The sequence below is a fragment of the Trachemys scripta genome, chromosome 18 (genome assembly GCF_013100865.1).
Source record: "Trachemys scripta elegans isolate TJP31775 chromosome 18, CAS_Tse_1.0, whole genome shotgun sequence".
Taxonomy (NCBI): domain Eukaryota; kingdom Metazoa; phylum Chordata; order Testudines; family Emydidae; genus Trachemys; species Trachemys scripta.
In genome coordinates this window covers 24,209,368-24,232,980 of record NC_048315.1, presented here as the reverse complement: position 1 = coordinate 24,232,980, position 23,613 = coordinate 24,209,368, and the positions used below count along the sequence as shown (strand labels likewise).

Below are 23,613 nucleotides of genomic sequence, written 5' to 3'. Positions count from 1 at the left end.
TTCCTCTTTATTTAGCACTGGTGGAATACTGTGTCCAGTCCTAGTGCCCACAATTCACAAATCGTGTTGATAAATTGGAGATGGTTCAGAGAAGAGCCATGAGAATGATTAAAAGTTTAGTAAACATGCATTATGGCGAGAGACTCAAAGAGCTCAATCCATTTAGCTTGACACTGAGAAGGTTAATAGGTGACTTGGTCAGTCTGTCAGTACCACATGGGGAAATAGAAATTTAATACGGGCTCTTTAAACTAGCAGACAGAAGCATAGAAAGATCTAATGACTGGAAATTGAAGATTGACAAATTCAGACTGGAAACAAAGCACGAATTTTTAATTTGGAGAGTAGTTAACCATTGGAGTAAGTTACCAGGGGTCATTGTGGATTCTTCATCACTGGCAGTTTTTAAATCAAGATTTAATGTTTTTCTAAAAGATCTGTTCCGGGAATTATTTTGGGGCTATTTTCTGGCCTGTGTTATATAGAACTGCCTAAATGAGCCAAATGGTCCCTTCTGGCTTTGAAATCTATTAATCATCTAATTTTTTATCAGTTGAATCCCACCTCAGCTTTTCCTGGGATTATTTTGCCTGGGATTGATGTCAGGCTAACTGGCCTGTAGTTACCCAGGTCATCCAACTTTCCTTGTTTTCAATATTGGCACAACAAGAGCACTCGTCCAGTCTTCTGGAATTTCCCTGCAATTATTCCCCACCATAGTGTTTTGCAGGTGCATCAAATCCAGATATCCATTTAAGCACCTGATTACACCCAGCTAAAGCCAACGTGAAATTATGGCCCAGAGAATCTCAGTTTTTCTTTTAGATACGTCTTACTTATTTCTAGTTTTTTCTACACATATTGAAAGTGTGTTGATTGAAAGAGTGAAAAATGCATTAACTGACAATTAGACTCTTTCACCATTCAGTTCCCTAGAAGTTAAGGAACTGCATAGTAAAATATCGCTCTCTTCCCCTGTTCTATGGATGCATCACAAAGAAAACGATCTGTTGCCTGGGAAGAATGAAGAAATGTGCATTTCTCAAGTTCACCTAGGGAAGAAGCAGTAAATATTTCCTCTTGGCCCAGCCTATCCCTAGAGCTGTTTCCTCTTGACAAAGCCCAGCTCAGACTCTGTGAGTGCCCGCCCTGAGATCAGTGCAGCTGCTATAAAAGACCAAGTCACTGAGCTACCCTCACTAGCTGAGCAGAGATGGCAGGTGAGTTGCTGTTACCTTTTACTCTCTTTTTTATGGCTTTGACATTTGTAATAAAATAGACAGTGTGTTTCTGAGGGAGGGCATGAAAAGCCATGCGTGGTAAGGAAGAGGCAGAAATGGGCAGGAGTGGGGCTGTAGGAGCCCTGGCCCTCCTTCATTGCTTCTGGGTGAGGGAAATTGATAAAGAAATGGGAAGAAAAGGAGTCCCTTCTCCCACCCCTTCCCCTGTTCCAACCTCATCCCTTTCAGGAGGAAACACTGGGATACTTTACAGTAAAGGACTGTGGGGAATAGAAAACACTAGTTGTTGAGAGGAAAGTGCAAGAATCTTTCCATTAAACAAATGGGGGCTAACCTGCCCCTCCCAACCCCCAGCATTATGGAGCCTCATAATTTCTTTTATTTAGAGATTGATTTAAACCTTGAAACAGGAGGTTCAATAACTCTTCTAAAATGGATGTCAGCACTCACTGCTCTACCTGTGGAGATTTATTCTTTTATCCATACAAATCTTCAGTCCCTTTTTCAATCTCACTAAATTATCTCAGTGACATCCTGTAGCAGTGAGTTCCCCAGGCTAATTACCCACTATGTGAAAAAGCATTTCTCTTTATGCCAGTTTGGAATTTTCCACTTTTTAATTTCCTCGACTGGCCCCTTTTTTCTCCTATCGTGAGTCAGGCAGAATAGAAACCCCTGATCGCCCGTCTCTAGGCAGATCTTTATTATATATGGAGCTAGTTGTGCCACCTACCTTTAAGTTTGCCCAGCAAGTCCCATTATAAGACCCAGTTTTAGTGACTTGCAACCTTGCCAAACTTTACCTTTGGGGCTGAAATTTTCCTTGATGAGTGTTTGTAAGTTTCAGAAAAATGGTTTATCCATTTCTCAGAATGAAATTAAGGGGAAAAAAATTCTTACAATAGTTTAATTGAGAAGTTCCAGCACCTCTATGCTTTAATGCTATGTTCTCTGAAAAAACGGGTCCTACGTATCACAAAATTGGGCACCTAAAATTATTGGATTCTTTTGATTTACCTTCTCTGTGTTTCAGTTCTCCATCTATAAAATGGGAATAATAACACCCCCTCAGATCACAGGGTGTTGTGAAAGTAGATCCGTTAATTATGAAGTGCTCAGAAACTCTAGCAACAAGCAGCATACAAAATCTCAGGAGGAAATTAATAATTGTGTTTTCAGAGCAGGTTTTGAATAGAGTGCAGTAAATAAGGCCTGGGGCCACACTGGACAGCGAGAGTAAGACAAAATATTGAGTGTTTGCAGTGAACACTGTCCATCCTGGGCAAGGAATAAGGCAGGGGTCCTGTAGCCAAAACCAAACTATCACAATGCATATGCAGAAGAGGACCCAAGGTTGTACGGGCAATCTTAATTCTGGTATTTCCTAACTTTTGAACAGTTGACTTCACTGAACAGTGATCTTTTAATGGAGATTGTGTATGGAATTGTAAATATTACCGTTGTTTCCCCTGTTATTCATTTCATCCTTCTCTCCCCACCCGTTCCAGTCAGGCTTGTCCCTTCCTATAATCTTTACTGTCTCTTAAACACCTTCATGTATGTCCACCCCCAGTTTACCTCCACTCATCCCAACCTGTCCTCCACCCAGCTCAGCATCCTCGCCAACTCTCCTCAACCCTCTCCAACCCAGCAGGGCCGGATCAACTTTTTGTGGGCCTGGTGCCAAACATATTTGTGGGCCCCATAGGAGAAATAGGGCATGTGATGCGGGGTGGTCCGCAGAGTGAGGGGCCGTTTGGGGGCAATGAGATGCAGAGCAGCAGGAGTGGCCCCACTCAGCCCAGCACAAGGGCACTATTTACAAACCCCAAACTGCTAGACGCACACTGGCCCGCCCAGCCCTGCGCTGCCAGCATGCCCGTTCCACACTGCCCCCGAGCCCAGTGCCCTGCCCTTATGCCAGCGCCCCCTCACCCAGGGACTTCTCCCACAGATCCCTATGCCGAGCACCCCCTACCTAAAGACCCCTCCCGCTGATATCCCACCACAACTACACAGCACCCTGCACACCATACCCCCTGCCCAGATCCCCCCCGCCCACAGATCCCCTACTATCCAGCACCCCCTTCACAGTCCCACCATCACAGCTGCACAGCGCCCCATATTCCGGAGGGAATTCTGCATCAAATTCTGTGCATAATATTTTAAAATTCTAATTTTTTTTTTATAATAAATACAGGTGGAAGCTCCACCATGGCAGTGGTGAGCACAGGCCACTGGGTGCATGGAGGTGGGAGATCACCCTGCAGCCTTCCCCCTCCCTGGGACAGGGACTTGGCAGTGAGACTGACCCTGACACAGCCCAAGGGCCAGGTCTGCCACAGAAACACCTGGGGCCCTGCCCCTTTTGTGCCAGGCACACAGATGTGGGCAGGGAGGCTCAGCCCGGCAGCAGGATCCGAGTGCAGAGGGACGTAGTGTGGGGGATCCAGATGGGGGGAAGAGGGTTCTGGGGGGGCAGTCTGGGTGCAGGCAGCTCAGTGGGGGATCTGGATGCACAGGGAGGTGCCAGGTGCAGGGGCAATGGGAGTCTGCAGGGGGGACCAAGTGAAAGTGGTTGGAGCTCAGTGGGGCGGGGAGTCTGGGTGCAGGGGAGGTGGGGTTGTTGTACTTAAAGTACTGCACAGGATCTTTTCAGGGGGAATAAGGCAAATGCCACTTTCATTGGTAATACATGCATCAGTCAACCCTGTATCATATTCATATGATCTATATTACACTCACACACAAACACACTCCGTCTTGTTGTTGTTACCAACTAGTTGCTCCTCTTAACTGCACTGGCCAGGTGAGTTAGGGGAGGGGTGGAGCCGGGCTTCCGCCGATCTGGATCAATGCTCCAATGTTAACAAGACCCAGGGTCCTCTGCAACACACCTTACATTTATAGCAGCTTCCCTCTTGTGCAAATCTGTACCAGCTTCAAAATCTGTGTCCATTGGTCCTTTGTGCTGCTTCCTTCTGGGTGTTGTCCCAATACTGTTCAAAGAGGTTGTTTCCAAAAGAAGGTGCTTGATTCTAAACCATCCCCTGAGGCCGTCAATACGTCTGCTCTTCTTTAGTGAGCCCACTTGACAAGTTTGATTGTCCTTGGGTCTGGCTTCCATCCCCTCTCCAACTAGCTGTCTGGAGGTGCTGCCTTCCACGCCTTGCTCATTCACACCTCATTCATTCAACATCCCAATTGATTAAGGGAGTGTGGGGAGGGGAATCTTATTCTACTCCTAGCAAAAAGACATTTTTCTTCTACTTTAACTATCCTTAGGGGCTATAACATTATACCAAGTCTTAACACAAAGTTTTCTATAAGTTTTTCTACATAGGGATCTGATACAAAGTTCCTATATCAAAGGACTTGATACAAAGTTGTATGAAAATAGCTTAATACAGGGTTATATGAAGAGGCATAATACAAAGTCATATGGAAGTTAGAGGTTATATATGGATAGGCTTAATACAAGGTTATAGAGAGAGGCATAATACAAAGACGTATGAAAGTTATGTGAAGATTCTTCATACAGAGATTTATCTACAGGGTTCATTTGGGTGGGGGTCTAGGTGTAGGTGGTTGGGGCTCAGTGGGGAGGGTGTCTGGGGGGGCTCATCGGGGTGGTACAGATGCAGGGGAGGTGGGGCTTGTCAGGGTGATGGTTCAATGGGCCTGCTTAACAGGGGAGCCCCAGCTGCTGCCAAGGGGATCCGCATGCTGGGCCCCCGTTTCCCCTGTCCCAGGGATCGGTAACCTTCAGCACGTGGCCCAGCAGGGTAAGCCCCCTGGCGGGCGGGCTGGTTTGTTTACTTGCTGCGTCTGCAGGTTCGGCTGATTGCGGCTCCCACTGGCTGTGGTTTGCCGCTCCAGGCCAATGGGGGCTGCGAGAAGCTGCGGCCAGCACATCCGTCGTCCTGCAGCCCCCCATTGGCCTGGAGCCGCGATCGGCCAAACCTGCGGACACGGCAGGTAAACAAACTGGCCTGGCCCACCAGGGGGCTTACCCTGGCGGGCCGCGGGCCGAAGGTTGCCGATCCCTGCCCTATCCCCTTCTCTTCCCCATCCCATGCCCCTTCCTTCCCCACTGCCTCTGTCCCCCTGCCCTGCCTGCCCCACCGTGGGCACTCACTGTTGTACAAGATGAAGGATGGCTCCAGCACACAGAGGGAGCTCAACCAGCCCTAGCACCCAGAAGGGGATGTCCAGCTGCAAAGTCCGGGGAGCTGAGCAGCACCTTCTTTTTTCAGCCTGGCTGTGCAGCTCTGCAGTCACAGAGTAGGTCTGCTCGTTCCACCCCCTCCCCAAGGCCCCACCCCCACCTCTTCTCTGCCTCCTCTCCCCAGGTGAGCATGCTGCACCTGTGCTCCTCCCCCACCCTCCTGCCAGCAAACAGCTGATCAGCAGCAGGGAGGGGAGGGCGGAAAGGGAGCAAGCTGTGAGAAGAGGCAGGGGAGGGGGAGCTTGGCTGCCCTACTGTAGCAGGAGCCTCAGTGCCAGGAGCACCAAGCTTCTGCCCCCCGCAGGAGAGAGCCGGGGGGCGGAGAAGAGTGGGCCTGGTCGGGGCCCCCCTGGAGTGTGGGCCCTGCTCCATGGAGCCACTGGCTCCATGGTAAATCCGCTACTGCAACCCAGTGCCTTCTGCTGAAATCCCCCCAAACTGAGAACTTCTCCTATCTAGCCTCCCCAAGTCAGCACCCTCCCTCCTGTCCTGGCCTCCCTCCAGGCTGACAAGCCCCGCTTCCCACCTGACCCGAGACGCACACTCCCCATAACTGCCTCAGGCTCAGAACCCCTCCCCTGCTCAGAACTCCTCCCACCTGACCCCCAGCTCTAAAAACTCGCTTCCTACCAAACGTCCATCCCCAGAGCACTGAACTCTTGCCCCTCCAGCTGACCTCCAAGCTCCCAAGTCAGAAATCCCCCTCCCAGACCAACCTCAAGCAGTCAAAAATCATGAGACAGGCTCCAAAAAACTCCCTTGCGATCAGAATAAAAATAGTGAGTTTTTTTGTTAAAAAATTGTAGGATTTATTTGTTTTCTGGTTTCTGAGCATTTATGGTCCCCTCACTACAGAAGGGATGTGGACAAATTGGAGAGAGTCCAGCAGAGGGCAATGAAAATTATTAGGGGGCTGGGGCACATGACTTACAAGGAGAGGCTGAGGGAACTGGGGTTATTTAGTCTGCAGAAGAGAAGAGTGAGGGGGGATTTGATAGCTGTTTTCAACTACCTGAAAGGAGGTTCCAAAGAGGATGGAGCTCGGCTGTTCTCAGCGGTGGCAGATGACAGAACGAGGAGCAAGGGTCTCAAGTTGCAGTGGGGGAGGTCTAGGTTGGATATTAGGAAAAACTATTTCACTAGGAGAGTGGTGAAGCACTGGAATGGGTTCCTTAGGGAGGTGGTGGAATTTCCATCCTTAGAGGTTTTTAAGGCCTGGCTTGACAAAGCCTTGGCTGGGATGATTTAGTTGGGGTTGATCCTGCTTTGAGCAGGGGATTGGACTAGATGACCTCCTGAGTTCTCTTCCAATCGTAATATTCTATGGTCATAGAAGGTACCACCCGATCAAGTCTGACCTTAGCAAACCCCCATGCTGCAGAGGAAGGGAAAAAAAGCAAAAGTTACTATCAATCTGATCTGGGGGCAAAATCCTTTACCCCACCAATCTTAGTCTCACCTGCAAACTTTATCAGCAGCAAATCCATGTTTCCTTCCAGAAAACTGATACAAATATTCAGTGAACAGAGCTGTGGAAGTTGATCTCTTTCAGTGGGTGCATGACTTCCGTGGGCCCTTTACCTCCTTTAATTTCTGCTAATAACCGAGGTGTATTTGTGTTTCTCTCCAGGGATGAAGTTAGGGATCCTCCTCTTCGGATTCTTGGTGACCCTGAGCCTGTGCCAGGCATCTGGATCTTCCATAAATGGTACTGTCCCCTTTCTCCTGCTGCTGCTGCTCTGCATTGGGGGTATAATGCTTCGTGGTGGGATCCAAAGTCAAAACTCACTGTGGGCCCCACCCCGTCTATATACGTTTGAAGTGTTCCCTCTCCCACCCAAAATAAAACATATGCCTGGGAAGGGTATAGTCGCTATGAATATCCAAGGACTTCAGAGAACCTGATCATTATCCCCTTTTTACAGATGGGAAAACTGAGGCACAGAGAGGGCAGATGCCTGCCTCCAGGACATAAAGAGTCACATACAGAACCCGGGTCTCCTAATGCACAGTCCACTAGTGTCCGAGTCCAGGGACATGCTGACTCACTAGTGTCCTTTGCAGTAAAACAAAATGGATTGGCAATATAATCAAAAAAGGCTCCGCATCCTAAAGGGGTCGCTTTTGCAGCCACACAATATCTCACACCCCTCCCTCAGGTTTTTCTTTTCGGCATTCGTTTGGGAAAGTTTTGGCAAAAACAGGGCAGCTCATTTTTTGACAATAAATCAATCACTGATTCCAGGCTTATTCTCTTGCAAAACTTCAGTTCTCAACTCATGGAGGCACTAGAGCTCTTCAAGGAAATGGCTGGAAAAAAAGTTGGCAAAAGTTCATTCATAGAAACAGCTGAACTGTTTCGCTTAAACTTGCCAAAAATATTCAGCCTGAGGCAGAAAGCACTCCTGGAACGTTCCAGCCCCTGAAAGATGAAAGATTGGCCAAGTTATAACAGCGGAAAACAGGGTGTTATAATGGGAAGTCCTAGGCAACTTCAATAATAAGGGTCACCACCAATGTCCCCTATAATTAGACCTCAGCTGTAAAGATTTATGTGCATAAGTTTTTATGCACTGAAAAAATTCATGGACTCCTGCTAGGATTAAAAGCTCTGTAGAAATGGTTATGACTAAAAATCGCTCAGTAACTCTTGGGGGATGTACAGACTCTACATACAGTTTTGATTCAAATTACTTCAGCATATAATGAATTGAAAGGCCCCAACTCATGTCTTCCTCCAATAAGCCAGCAAGTAATAACGACCACAGCATAATTGTGCTTAATAGTGAAGGGAAATAAGGTACAAAAAACTATCACAGTGACACTAAATATAGAAAAGGGGATTTCAATACAATAAGGAAGCTCTTCAGAAAAGCCCTAATGCCAACAGCAAAGGAAGCAACACCCTTAGATTTGTCCACCTAAGAAAACAGTAGTAGTCTTATGCAAACTGCTGAGCAGGAAGAGAAAAGTAAATGGCAACGTTCAAGTCGTCAAGAGGTTATCTGAGCCAGAGAGAAATTCTTTGGGATTTGGAGATCCAGCCCCAGCCAAGCCAATTAACAAGAACATACACTACAGCAGTCAATATGTAAGAGGGAAAGGAGGAGGGCTAGGATGGATTTTGTACAGTAAATAGTTGAAGGTAGAAACACAATGAGAAATTCTCTAGCAGTAGGGTGACCAGATAGCAAGTGTGAAAAATCAGGACAGGGGGTGGGGGGTAATTGGTGCCTATATAAGACAAAGCCCCAAATATCGAGACTGTCCCTATAAGATCAGGACATCTGGTCACCCTATCTAGAAGAAGCAGGAAGCCCACTAAAGAATCAGTGGGTCCGCTGACTTACCAGGGGGGGTAAATAGAGCAGTTAAAATTGAGAAGGACATTATTGAAAAACTAAATTATTTCTTTCATCAGCCTTGTATAGTCATTTATTCCAAGGCCAGAAGGGACCAGTGTGATCATCTAGTCTGACCTCCCATGTTACACAGGCCACAAAACTTCCCCAAATAATTCCTAAAGCATATTTTTAGAGAATCATCAGCTCTTGCTTTAAAAATTGTCAGGGATGGAGAATCCACAGTGACCCTTGCTAAATTGTTACTTCCTCTAACTGTTCAGAATTTATGCCTTATATCCAGTCTGAATGTATCTAGCTTCAGCTTCCAGCAATTGGCTCATGTTATCCCGTTCTCTGCTAGACTGAAGAGCCCAGTATTAATTATTTGTTCCCCATGTAGATACTTTCAGATGTAATCAAGTCACCTCTGAACCTTCTATTTGTTAAATGAAATATAATGAGAGACTCAAGAAGTTCAAGCTAGGGCAGATTTTCTCATCCTTTTGTCATTCTCATGACTCTTCTCTGACCCTCTCTTCAATTTATCAACATTCTTCTTGAATTGTGGACCCTGGGACTGGACACACTATTCCAGCTGCAATTGCACATTGTGGACAGAAATATATATGCAGATGACACAAAGTTATTCAGGTTAGTCAAGCCCTGGAAGACTGAAATACTTCAGACAGATCTATCCAAGCTAAGTGAATGGGCAACAGAATGGCAGATGAAATTCAGCGTTAAACAACGAATAATACTCAAACACTGTACAAGGCTCTAAATTAATGATATCACTTCAGAACATGACCTGGGCTTCATTATAAACAGCTGAATAAAGCCCTTTCCCCAATATACAGCTGTGGTCAAAAAAGCAGACAGGATGTTCGGATACGTAAGGAATGGGATGAAGAGGGATAAGGAAAACATGGCTGTTATATAAATCAGTTCCCACATCTGGAATACTGTGTTCAGTGTTGTCCATCCCACCTCAAAAAAGGACAATGTATAATTACAGAGCCTTCAGAGAAGGGTAATGAGAATGATTAGGGAATGGCAAAACTCTCCTCTGAAGAGAGACGGAAAAGACTGGGATTGTTTGTTAGAGACGGGACACAAAAAAGTACACAAAATAACAAACAGTCGGAGTGGAGGTTGAAGTCAGGTGGTCAGGGTCTGTAGACAAGCCAAACTGTACCGTAGCCGGAGTCAGGGCTGGAGCAAGGTCAGAGTAGGGCATGGGCAAGGCTGGGGCAGGACCCAGCACTGGATCAGAGGCGGGCTGGGAATCTAGAGTCTGTTACATGGCACGGCAGCAGGAGGGTCACTGCCCAGCTCGTGCTGTTGCACAGACTAACTTGCAGCTCTGATGGGGTTGGGGAAGTACCTGAGAGTGGGGGTCATCTGACCCAGGCTCTGCTCAGGGATGGGCTGCTGCCCCATGCCTGAGGGCGGAGTCACTGCAGGCTCTGTTGGAAGGGTTGGGCAGTTGGGTCTACACTCCTCAGCTGTCCTAGCCCTAGCGCAGACCAAAACTGATCTTAGAAACACCATGTCCTGAATCTGCAGAGTGCCCGAGTTCTGTACCCGCCCTTGGTTACAGAACTCAGAGAGCTGCTGCTGCAAGGGAGCACAGCCAGCCCCCAAGTCTGGGTCTGCAGCTGGGCCCTCTTAGTGGAACCCTCAACAGCTCCACTGGGTGCCGGGAGCTGCAGGGAGGGGTAAGGATTTAGACAGTGCAGACGCAGGGTCATGGGGGTGGGGAATGATCTATTCTCTTTGCCTGCTTTGGATGGGAGCTGCTGCATAGGGGGAGGGCTGAGCTCTGCAGGGTGGGGGAGTCTGTGCCACCACCACTGGGGCAGGGGTGTTCGCTCCATGTGTTCCTGCCCGCTCTGGGCTGTGATGGCAACTCCCACTTGGCCAAGAGATCCCGGGGTAGCAGGGCTGGACATCGGGCAGAGAGGGAGGGGAGCAGGGCTGGACATGGGGCAGAGAGGGAGGGGAGCAGGGCTGGATAGGTTCCCGTGCGCCTATTGAATTGGGAGACTACATCTGTCCCAGGTTACAAATGAGCTCTTAATTTCTAGCTTCAAACTTTTCCTTTGTTCAAAATGGCCACAACCTCCTGTTCCTGGCAATGGGTCTCAGACAAGATGGCAGCCATTCACAGTCACACAGGCTTTGACTGTGGAAGAGAGACTGACCTTAGTAACAATGACCATCAATTCCCAGTTTTCAGTGGGACTGCAGCTAGGCTGTCTGCAGGGAAGGTCACTACCTCTCTATAGCAGAGGGCTGGACTGGAACCTATGAGGAGATGGGAACATGACACACAGGAGGGAGGTTGCAACAGAAGACTGACAAACAGCAGGGAAAGAAAGGGAGAGAGGGATACATAAGCAGTAAGAAAATATGGGAGCAGATAGATTTGGGGGGTGGGGTGCATTGGGGAAAAGAGCTGGGGGGAGCATGAAAGGAGACAGTAAGTGGGGAGGGAGGGAGGGAGACTAGATGGTGACTGGAGAGGGACTGTCTAATGGTCAGTGCAGGTAGCACCTCTGCCCATAAGTAGTGCTGTATCTCTAGCTCAGTGCTGAGGTGTGGATGTTTTGATGTTATGTTGCTGTATCTGATCGGTGGGGGAGAGGGAAGTGGCTAGTAGGAAGTGAAATCCTGCCTGTGTGTGCTGGAGTTGGTACTTGCAGTGTTCCAATAAATCCTTTGATTCATATAAGAGAGTATCACAACTAGTGGCAGCAGCTTTAAGAAGGCAAAAGCACTTTTGCTTCAGACAAAGGTACTGGTCACAAAGAGGAGACTGGAACCCGTGAGCATTTAACAATTGAGCTGTTGCACTCTGTGAATGAGTGGCCTGCTGAGCGAGCAGCACAGACCTGGCAGTGTTTCTGGATGGCGATGCCAAAGCATTTTACCAGCAGCTTCCAGTGTGGATCATGGATCTTACAGCCTGTTATGCAAACACTGACCTGCCAGAAGGCATGGCACCCCAGGAGGTGAGGGGGACCCCTGTCTAATTATTGGGGTGCATTGAGGGGACTGCTTGGTAGGGCTTTCGCTGTGTCAGCGTCTGTGCTATATGGCTCGAATGAGGCAGAACCGGCTGTACTGCCTGCAGAGTTGGCAATGCAGAGAGGGGCTTATGCTCACTGGTGAGCCATGAGAATACTATGTGACAAGTCAGTTTAGAAATGGTTTAACAAGGGAACGTCCTAACCTGCTGGGGAAGGAGGATAACATACTGGATAAATCCGTGGATCAGACTAGATGCAGAATTATAAATGTGGAAGCAGAAACGTAGGTTTCTTTAAACTCTCAACTATTAATTCCCAGCCCCCAGGTGACTTCTGTATACCAGATGCAGCTCTTCAAGTAGATTGCTAGGGAAGTGGCTACAACATTGGAGAAGGCCCCGGTGCAAGCTATTCACAGGTGTCCTTTAGGTCAGATGAGAGACAGTTTCCCAAGGGACTCCCAGGCCAGAAGAAGACATTTCATAGAATCATAGAATATCAGAGTTGGAAGGGACCTCAAGAGGTCATCTAGTCCAACCCCCCGCTCAAAGCAGGACCAATTCCCAGCTAAATCATCCCAGCCAGGGCTTTGTCAAGCCGGGCCTTAAAAACCTCCAAGGAAGGAGACTCCACCACCTTCCTAGGTAACGCATTCCAGTGTTTCACCACCCTCCTAGTGAAATAGTTTTTCCTGATATCCAACCTGGACCTCCCCCACTGCAACTTGAGACCATTGCTCCTTGTTCTGTCGTCTGCCACCACTGAGAACAGCCGAGCTCCATCCTCTTTGGAACCCCCCTTCAGGTAGTTGAAGGCTACTATCAAATCCCCCCTCATTCTTCTCTTCTGGAGACTAAACAATCCCAGTTCCCTCAGCCTCTCCTCATAAATCATGTGCTCCAGACCCCTAATCATTTTTGTTGCCCTCCGCTGGACTCTTTCCAATTTTTCCACATCCTTCTTGTAGTGTGGGGACCAAAACTGGACACAGTATTCCAGATGAGGCCTCACCAATGTCGAATAAAGGGGAACGATCACATTCCTCAAAAAGACATTTGCAGGTGATGTGGAGGTGAAGCCCTTTGTAGACAGAATTGCCCAAGCAGAGGAAAGCCAGACCAGGCAAACTAGAAGTTGCTGATGCAGTAGTGCCACCATCTGGAAATATTAGAATAGCTCATGTGAAGAGCTATCTGGATACCGATTTAGTCTACATGGTGTCATAGACTGCACCAGAGGGATATGAATTCTAGTGCACATTAGTTTGTTGCACACTAAGTGGCTTCTGTGGATGCTGCTGGTGTGCACTAGTAGTTCCCTAGTGCAGTGCTTCTCAAAGTGGTGGTCCACGGACCGGTGCGGATCCGCAAGCCATCGGCTGCCGGTCCGCGACGAGTTTCCTCATAAGAGCATCAAATAGGATAATAATATGGCACCGGTCCCTGGCACATTGGAAAAAAAAATTGCTGGTCCCCTACATCAGATAGCTTGAGAAGCACTGCCCTAGTGGATTCATGTAATCACATTTCAAACAGGACTCCATTGCCAGCTTGTCTTAACAGAGCAATCAAACCCAAGAAGGAAGCTTATAAGAAGTGGAAACTTGAACAAATGACCAGGGAGGAGTATAAAAATATTGCTCGAGCATGCAGGGGTGTAATCAGGAAGGCCAAAGCACAATTGGAGTTGCAGCTAGCAAGGGATGTGAAGGGTAACAAGAAGGGTTTCTTCAGGTATGTTAGCAACAAGAAGATCAGGGAAAGTGTGGGCCCCTTACTGAATGGGGGAGGCAATCTAGTGATAGATGATGTGGAAAAAGCTGAAGTACTCTATGCTTTTTTTGCCTCAGTCTTCACAGACAAGTTCCCAGACTGCTGCACTGGGCAGCACAATATAGGGAGAAGGTGAGCAGCCCTGAGTGGTGAAAGAACAGGTTAAGGACTATTTAGAAAAGCTGGACGAGTACAAGTCCATGGGGCCGGATGCGCTGCATCCGAGGGTGCTGAGGGAGTTGGCTGATGTGATTGCAGAGCCATTGGCCATTATCTTTGAAAACTCATGGCGATCGGGGAAGGTCCCAGACGATTAGAAAAAGGCAAATCTAGTGCCCATCTTTAAAAAAGGGAAGAAGAAGAAGAAGAATCTGGGGAGCTACAGTCTCACCTTTGTCCCTGGCAAAATCATGGAGCAGGTTCTCAAGGAATCCATTTTGAAGCACTTGGAGGAGAGGAAAGTGATCAGGCCACTGGCCATAGGTCTTGTTGGGGGAGCAGAGAGAATTGAGAAAGCAGATGCAGACAAGGTCAGCTTCAGCTGAGAGCTGAAGAATGGCTGGCTATCCAAAAATGTCTACCTATTAAGTTCCTTCCTGGAATACATCCTGGTCCTCTTGAGGAACTGGAGAACCAAGAGCTCTATGATTCATAGAGTAGAAGGCCAGAAGGGACCATTAGATCATTTAGTGTGATCTCACCTATACGCAAAAATAACGAGGAGTCCTTGTGGCACCTTAGAGACTAACACATACTAAGGGAGGAAAAATCACCTTTGTAGTGGTAATGAGGGTGGCCCATTTCAAACAGTTGCCAAGAAGGTGTGAGTAACAGTAGGGGGAAGTTAGTATGGTAAAATTAGTTTTTGTAATGAACCATCCACTCCCAGTCTTTATTCAGGACTAATTTGATTGTGTTCAGTTTGCAAATTAATTCCAGTTCTGCAGTTTCACGTTGGAGTCTGTTTTTGAAGTTTTTTTGTTGAAGAATTGCCACTTTTAAGTCTGTTATTGAGTGACAGACTTAAATTGCCACTTTACCATACTAATTTCCTCCTACTGTTACTCACACCTTCTTGTCAACTGTTTGAAATGGGCCACCCTCATTACCACTACAAAAGTGATTTTTCCTCCCTTGGTATTCTACTGTTCATTGAATTGTCTCATTCGACTGACCCCCCACTTGATAAGGCAACTCCCATCTTTTCACGTAATATGTGTATATACCTGCTACTGTATTTTCCACGCCATGCATCTGATGAAGTGGATTTTAGCCCACGAAAGCTTATGCCCAAATACATTTGTTAGTCTCTAAGATGCCACGAGGACTCCTTGTTGTTTTTGCTGATACAGACTAACACGGCCACCACTCTGAAACCTCTCACCTATATGAACAGGCCATTCAATTTCACCCGGTTATCCCTAAGTTTAACTTTGCTTCATGTCTCCCTTTCTTTAGCTCTTAGATCCATAGCATGAAAAAGGTTCAATTATATATGAACAACTTGCTCAATCAAAACTCAGTCTTGGCTTTAAGTGCCTAAAGGTTAATCCAGCAAGTTCACAGCACGAAGGAGAAGAAATGTCTCCTTTCACTTTGGGTCTGTGTAGTGAGCTGGTGGGAAGGAGTTGTCCTCATGTCCTGCTCTTTCCTCTCTTTGGACTAGATATCTTGGAGACGCTGCCAGATCCATTCTTTCTGAGCAGCACTAATGAAGCCAAGGAGCTGGTGGATGCTGCATACAAGTATGAACGGGACAGGTTAGTTCACCTTCTGTTATCCATACTAGGGGTACAATTTTACAAAAAACATGGGAACGTGATACCATTATCTGGGGCGTTTTTCTTTTGTACAAATATGTATTTATTATGGTGACATCATAGTTCAGGGTTCGGACATTTTTTCTAGCGTGGATCACACCACGTGCACTAATCTCTTCCCTCCACAATGGCATGGACCACCTCCTCTCTCATTTGTGATCACACAGTACTGCTGTGGCAACTACAGCAATTGCTTACAATGCAAAGTGATATTAGGAAAGTACACATATTTTAGCTTCTTTTAACGTAGCTCATGCCAGCACCACATGACCAGCCAGCTCTGCAAGGACCAGCAGCAGCCAGGGATCATCATCGCTCATCACTGGCACTACAGTGATTCTGTAGGGAGAGTTTAGTTGTTTCTAGTCTCAATATCAACTCTGTTGAACCATTCTGGAAAATACCAGCCCCTCTCTCTGATATGGGAAGTATGGCATGTTTGGTCTGTAGCAGGGAGAATTTTGGAGGAAAGCTTGAGGTTACTGGACAAAGCACTTCAATATGATCTCTGAGAAGTGTCCAAAATTAGGTGTAATTCCCTTTTGGAAACTCTACCTTTTTTGTGAAGACCTATTTAAAAATGCTTTGGGGTTAAGGGAGAATTGAACTGGGTTTCCCACAGTGTAGCTGAGCGCTGTCACCATAGGGCCAATGGTTAAAGAGGAGGCTTCCACCTTCTGCTCCCCCACCCAGCCATTTTGTGAGGCTTGTCCTGCTTTGCTTTTGTTAAAATGCCTTAAAATCAAGATGAAAAATTTCAAGTTGGGTCAAAATAAAACATTTTGTTTCGACATTTCTGAAACATTCATTTTGTATCAACTTTATTTGATAAACTCAACACAAATTCAAAAATAGATTTTTGTTGTCTGAAACTGCCTTTTTGGTGACTAAATTAACATGTGTTGCCCATGGACTATGCTATTCATCCCAAGATGGTATTAACTCCAATGCCTAATAATGACCATTTGAATATCAATCTGGTTATTCCAATACTATTAATTTTTGCCGAAATATCCAGTTGATAGATTTATCTGCTCTGGCTGGACATTCCATTCATGTGCAAGGATGGAATAAGGTGGATAGTGCTACACATTTAAACAGGTGTTGGTTTCGTGATGTAAGCACCATGTCCAAACAGAAAGATAATGTGCAGAATAGAGTTCCTCCTGGATCTTCCTTGCTCCTGGTCTCACAGATTTCATTGCTTGCTACTGTTGCTTTAGTCCACCTGTGGCTGGCAAGGAGACTCTTCATTCCTCTCCCACTGTGATACTTGCTACCACCATCACCAGATTAGACTATTGTAGCTTCCTCTATCTGGGACTGCAGGTGAAAGTGTCACAGAAACTCCAACTTCTACAACACGTAGCCACCTGCCTTTTGTACGATTTCATGTATGTCCAGTCCCAGCCAGCAGCAGGATGTTAAACCAGGGCATTTTGAAACAAAAAAGTTAGAAGTCTTCTTCAAAAGTGAATTACACTTTGACAGCCCCAGATGATCGCTATGGAATGTGTCTCCTTATTTCCACTGCTGGGCTGTGGCCCTGTCTTTCGGTCATGGATCTCGCCATGGCTTTCCAAGCCGTTCTCACCTCTGGAATGAAGCACTGAGATACACTCTACATACAACTATTGCCAAAGACCACGCCAAACTCCAGCAGACACAGAATTCAGCTGCCCGTTGACTCAGTGGTGTTTCCCCAGCGGCACACATGACATCTGTGGTTCTGAGTCTGCACTAGCTCCCCATTCATCCAGGAGAAATTCAGCAAGTTGGCTTTGACTTGATAAGCTCTAGGAATAGGTCTATGCTGGGATAAAAATCCTGCGGCACCAAGACTCAGAGTCTGGGTCAGCTCACTCGGGATCACGGGGCACCGCCGCAGGGCCAAAAATAGCAGTGTAAATGTTGGGGCTCAGGCTGGAGCCCAGCCTCTGAGACCCTCCCCCCCCCAGGATCTCAGAGCCCAGGCCTAATCCTCTACACTGCTATTTTTAGCTCCACAGACCGAGCCCAGAAGAACCCCGATGATGTCACTCCCCTGCCTTAAATAGCTTTTGCATATGGCGGAAACCCTTTGTTTCCAAGCTTAGTTCCCACGCCTTTCAGTGGAAAAACACTGGTATTCCAAGATGGAGTCCGGTACCAGGTGATCTGGTCACATGCCCCCAGTGTTTTGTCCCCTAGGCAGACACATTTTACTTTCCTTGGCCAACTGTACATTCAGGCGCCAATGCCAGCTTCGCCTTCTCAAGGTCGACCATCTCCTGATTGGTCTGTCCCAGCTGCTTGGCCAGCTCTTTCACTACTTGAAAACATGTCCATTTCATTCCCTGCATCTAGGTCCCATAAGACTTCATCCTGATATTTAGTGCATGCCAGACAGCATTCATCTGGTTCTGCAGGTTTTAGGGGTGCCTGGTGCCCAACCAAGAGTCCTGGCTATCAGTCATTCTCTGCGCTCCCAGGCCCTGTGAAACTGGTTTCCTTCTGTCTCCATCTGGTACCCTGCTATCCCTCAGGGCCTCTCATTGGGCTCTTCTCCACCAGAGTTATTTCAGGCCCTGGTCCTGTGACACATTAGGTACATTCCCCAGGTTCTCTTTCCTCAGGATGGAGACTGGAGGCTGAGTCTTGTCTTCAGCGGAAGGGTTGTTCAACCCGCCCCCAGACTGCTTTCCCATTTCTACTGCGTGGACCCAGTCCTGCTTCCTTGTCTAGCCCAGTTTTGCCAGTTACGGGGAGGTACTAGTACTGCGTTCCAGAGTTCAAGTTTTTCTCAGGGCAATACCTTCTTCTGTGGCCCATTTTCCCACAACGGGAACAAATTGCCCCTGGGGCAGCCTTCCAAGCACTGCACTAAGTTGTGATGGTCCCTGTGTTCTACCTTCAGTATAGCCTGGGCCTCCCCCATTCCCGGCCAGGCGTCTTGGTCAGCCTGGCCTTCACTGGTCTAGGTGGCCCTCAAGACAACTTGGCTGGCCGTACAACCATGGCTTGGATCAGGGTGAAACCATTTTGCCTGACCCACTTGCCCATAGTACCTGCAGCGCCATGGTGGAGTCTTATGGCTCTTTCCTTTATGGCCTCTGTGATGGCTGGTCCTGAGTGGACACTGTCATGGCTGACAGGCTCCCTGCCAAGCCTGAGATGGGTGATCCTGGAGTTGCTGCTGCTGGGCAGCTTGCTGGAGCTTTGTGGCTCCTGCAACCTGCTGCTGCTGGCCTAGAACTCTGATTGGAAGAGCTCCATGCTCCCCTTGCTTGCAGAGGCCGGTTCAAATATCCCACTGCTGGTACCATATGTAATGGGGTACTTCCACTTCTCATGAGCGCCCCGTCACAGGGCATGTGCCTGCTCTCTCTTTGTGGTGGATCTTTGGTGACTCAGCCCTTCGGTTGAGTCATACAGTCTGTATGTGAGATAAAAATCAGCCCCCTTCCGGGATAGGCCCCCTGTTGGATGTATATCTCAGTGCCCTCTATAAGGTCCCTTGATCTGCAGCCCAACTTTTGGGTTCGCTCCCCAATCAATCCAGCAGGCCTATCACAGTACCCTGGTTCGAACTGTCTCAGTCCCTTCTGGGCTCTCTCAAATTGTCTCTGCTCTTCAAGCAGTTTTGACCCTGGTGTGGGTCCATGTGCCCCAGGGCTCCCTCCCTGGAGACTCTTTGCCTCTCTGGGCTTTTCTGGCCCCAGATCTTCTTCAGCTAGGCCACTAATAGAGTTCAGTTCCCCTTCTGGGGTGTATCAAAGTCCAGGGCAGTTTCCCAGTGGCTGGTGGGAGGGACCTGACCCACCCTCTACTACGTGTCTCAGCCCCTATAGATAGAATCCGCCCACCATGTCCCTTTAAATAAACTGTGTCGCTGCTACAGTTCCCTGTGCCACTTCCCCGCAGCCCCATTCATTCTTCGCCCTTACCTCAGGGCCTCGTCTTGATAGGCCCAGCAGCCAGCCTGGAATTCCTTCACATCCCCCCGGCTTCTGTCAACACTGCTCTGTCCTGGTCCTTTAAGTCCCTCAGCCAGCCAGGCTCACCTCCACACTCCTCCAGCTCCAGCAAGAAACTCCTCTCACTCTGGCCCCGCAGCATTTTATGCTGGCCTGCTGGGCCCTGATTAGCTGCTTCCCACACAGCTGCTCAAGGCAGCTTAGAGAACCTCTCTGCTTCCCTTTTCTGGGGTGCGGTGTGGCAAGGCCGTGAGCACTCTAGGAGGGGCCTCCAGACCTAGTCCACCCCATCCCACCTCCCATAGCATTTCACAGTCACTGTCACCATCTTGGTCAGGTGGCTGGCAGTAGAAGCATGGAATTTCTTTCCATAGAGATTCTGCTGTACAGTATGATTCATTTAAGATTTTCACCTTATTTGACTCTGCTTTATTTAACATGTATTGCCACTCGCTCACCAAGGCGAACCTACTCTGTCATTCCTGTACATTTTGTTCCCAATATTGCCAGGTCCCATTGATTATCCTCATCCCACAAAGTTTCTATGATGCCTGTTATATCACTATCCCCATTTAATGACACTCTAGTTCACCCATCTTAGTATTGAGACACCTCACATTTGGTTATAAGCACTTGTGCATTTTGTCAGTATTCAGTTGCTTGCCTTCATGTGTTAGGTTTCAATGGGATTATTTTACGTGTGACTGTTCCTCACTGGCTCCCACCTGGGCTTTACCAACTTCTTTCCTATCCTTCATAGTAGGATCTAGAGTTCCCTCTTTAATCAATTTATCCCTAAGGGATGTCTCCATCCGAACCACGTGCTGCTCCACACCTGTCAGCTTTGCCCCAGACCTTAGTTTAAAAAAATCCTCTACAACCTTTTGAATGTTATGTGCCCGGTGTCTGGTTCCATTTTGGTTATGGTTAAGCCCATCCCTCCTGTATAGGCTCCTCCTTTCCCCAAAGGTTCCCCAGTTCTTAATAAACCTATTCCTTCTTCCCTCCACCATCGTCTCATCCACAGATTGAGACCTCGCAGTTCTCCCGGCTTCAATGGCCCTGTGCGTGGAACTGGAAGCATTTCCGAGAATGCTCCCATGGAGGTGCTGTGCTTTAGTCTCTTCCCCAGCAGCCTACATTTGGCCTCCAGGACCTCTGTCCTACCTTTCCCTATCTCACTGGTACCTACACGTACCACGACCACTGGCTCCTCCCCAGCACTAACTATAAGGCTCTCTAGAGGTCTCATGAGATCCACTACCTTCACACCTAGCAGGCAATTCACAAACCCAAGCACCTATAACGTCATATAAATTAGTATGATTCTGTATACGAAGAAGCAGAGCACAAAGTTGAATTGTTTACAGAAAATAGCAAATGTTTGCCAAGCAGGGGTTACAGACCAGACCGGCGTGTCCCTTACAGCGCTGACCTGGGAACCCTGAGGCTGCTGGTCAGAGTGTAGGAAAGGTCAGTGTAGAGCTGGCAGCTGCAGCTCGTCTCCTCAGTTGTTGTGGACAGCAGTGGCTGGTGCACCACTTCAGGATCCCTTTTTTCCAGGGCAAAAGAGGCCATAGGGGAAAAGGACGCCAGCCCATCAGATTTCCTGAAACATTTAAAGGATCCAGTGGCAGGAACCAGGTCTGCAATCCGAGCTGCCGATTACATGGAAACCACCCTGAGCCTCCTGAAGAAGAAGCTGCGTCGGCTCATGAAAGGAAAGTTTAATATCACAGGTACTGTGCACGTGGCTGATTAGCAGGAAACCTGTCAATGTGTAGCATGCGTGACTTTTGGTAGACTACTTTTGAACAAGCTAGAAGTAGTAACAAGGAAGTCCTATAAGAATACTGCTTCTCGGCTAGTACCTGTAGCCAAGGTTAGAGCTTGGCACAGCAGAAAAAGCATAACAAACTTAGACTGCTGTGTGGAAGGGGAAACTGAGGCACACCACCTCATGGCCTTGGTGGCTAAATGCCAAGACAACTACACTCTAAAAGATATGAATATCTACATCGTGTTAACAATGCTGTACACTAAAAGGCTTTCAGGCAACTTGGAAAAAGAAACCCAGGACTTTGTAAAAACATCTGTGAATAACACGGCAATTTTTGGTAACACTGGGAAGTTAGATAACCAAGACCTAAAGAGGATTTTAGGCACACTGCCTTCGCATTAGTCAGTGACCAACCTCGGGGATGGGAGGGGGAAGGTGCCCCATATTCTTCATAGAGATATTGTTATTATATGAATATGACATAACTAAAACATGTTCTATGCAAGATGGGTCATGTGAGGTATCATTGGAAAGATTATGATTTACTGAATATGATTATCCTATTTGTATGCCTGTATTATGTCTATATCTGAAGTTAGGAATAGGGACTATGTATCAAATAGAAAAGTGTTTTCACCTGGGGACCGCCCACCAAACAAAATGCAATCAGTCTGCCTGGTTAGCCAATGGACCATTAGGAAGAACTATAGGACTTTAAGGATGCTAATCTCCCACCTTCCTGGGAAGTCTTCTGGGCTTTGGGCTTAGGGCTGCTTTGACATGGCAGGGTCATGTGATCGTGTCACCTGGTACTGGACTCCATCTTGGACTGCTAGTATTTTTCCACAAAGAGGGTGGGGATCAAACTGGGAAACAAAGGATTCCCGCCATATGTAAATCCTATTTAAGGCAGGGAAGTGAGTTAATCAGGGTCGGTTCTTCACTGAATCCCTGTCCAAGATGACTGCTGAAAACACCTAAGATTGAATTGGAAAAGAAAGGACTGGACCCAGACTAGAAGGTGTCTGGCCTGTGAAAGTAATATCTGGCATTCTAAGCTGCCAAACAAGAGCAGTTTGTCTTCAAGAATCTCTGCAACCTGCTTAAAACAACATTTAGGGTGACAAATTACTACTTGTAGCCAATTTCTTTAGTGTATTAAGTTTAGTTTGTGTATTGGCTTTATTTGCTCAGTAATCTATAAGGGATAGCAAACCGATCAAAGCAATCACTTAAAATCTGTCCTTTGTAGTTAATAAACTGGTTTTGTTTTCTTTAAACCAGTTTGTGCAATCCATAACTGGGGGGCAAAAAGCTGTGCCTATCTCCCTCTACATTGAGGGAGGGGGCGGATTTCAGGAGCTTACGCTGTACAGATCTCTGTGCAGTGCAAGACAATTCAATTTTGGGTTTGCACCCCAGAGGGGGTGTGCATTTGAGTGCTGGACAATTCCCGAGATGAATCTTCCCCAGCAGAGCTGATCTCAGTGTCTGTGTCTCTCTGCAGCTGGGCGGGTCCCTACCTGTGTGGGCTGGAGGATGTTGAGGGCTTGGCTCAGCAGGACAGGGTAAGGGAACCCAGGCTGGAGGAACTGGCGGGCTCAGTGGTACCCCAGTACATCAGGTGGCACCCGGGATGGGGGAGGGGATAACCCATCACACCAGCCTCCCCTACTCCTCCTGCCCCATCCTTTAATCCTCCCACTGCTTCGTCCCTACCTAGTCCCCTCGACCTAGCCTCAAATTATGTCACCATAGTAATTGAAAACACCATACATTTTAACCCCCCCCAAAAGGAACTTTATCTCATCAGTATTTGAATCAGGCAGGCATACGAAATGTAGGGATTTTGTCATTAGCACTTCTGAATAAGTCCTGATACTTGTCCTCCACTTCAGATGCTCCAAAACTGCTGAGAGATGAAGGTTGCAAACAATATGATTCCTAGAGCATGAAGTACTGAGTGTGTTCCTAACTAGAAAGAGTTTTTAAATGAGATGCTATTTGTCTATAGAGCTTTCCTGCTGGGGGAGCCATGAAATGGAACTATTGGCGACTGTTCCAGAAATTATGACGGAAATGGCTTCACTCTGATTGGCTTCTCTTGCAGATGTACTAAGTAGGAAGCAGAAGGAAATTATTTCCAAGGCAACTGGTTGTGACTATCAGATTCGTTCCATTAAGTGCCCGAAGAGTAGCATTTACCGGACCATTACTGGAGAATGCAACAACAGGTAAAGCATTGATTTTTCATGTATAATAGAGGGCCTCCAGCCTACATAATGTCCTTAAAGTTGTCGGTACAATACCATTCCACCAAGCAGAAAAAATTGTATTCGTAGTTACTTGTATTGTGTTAACACTGAGGGGCCCAAGAGAGGTGCTGTACAAACACATAACAAAGAGACTTTAACCTGGAGGAGTGTAGCAGGCTTCACTC

At 47.4% G+C, this 23,613-nt stretch overlaps 1 protein-coding gene across 1 annotated transcript in view; it reads left to right on the top strand.

Annotated features, from left to right (window-relative positions):
- Positions 1–1,213: 1,213 nt before the first annotated feature.
- The window catches only part of LOC117867693 (myeloperoxidase-like), a 54,920-nt gene continuing 32,520 nt past the window's right edge, over positions 1,214–23,613 (top strand). The window contains exons 1-5 of the mRNA XM_034752912.1: positions 1,214–1,220; positions 7,100–7,177; positions 15,284–15,377; positions 20,957–21,132; positions 23,284–23,407. Of these exons, the coding sequence (XP_034608803.1) occupies positions 1,214–1,220; positions 7,100–7,177; positions 15,284–15,377; positions 20,957–21,132; positions 23,284–23,407 (479 nt within the window). The remainder of the gene's footprint in view (positions 1,221–7,099; positions 7,178–15,283; positions 15,378–20,956; positions 21,133–23,283; positions 23,408–23,613) is intronic.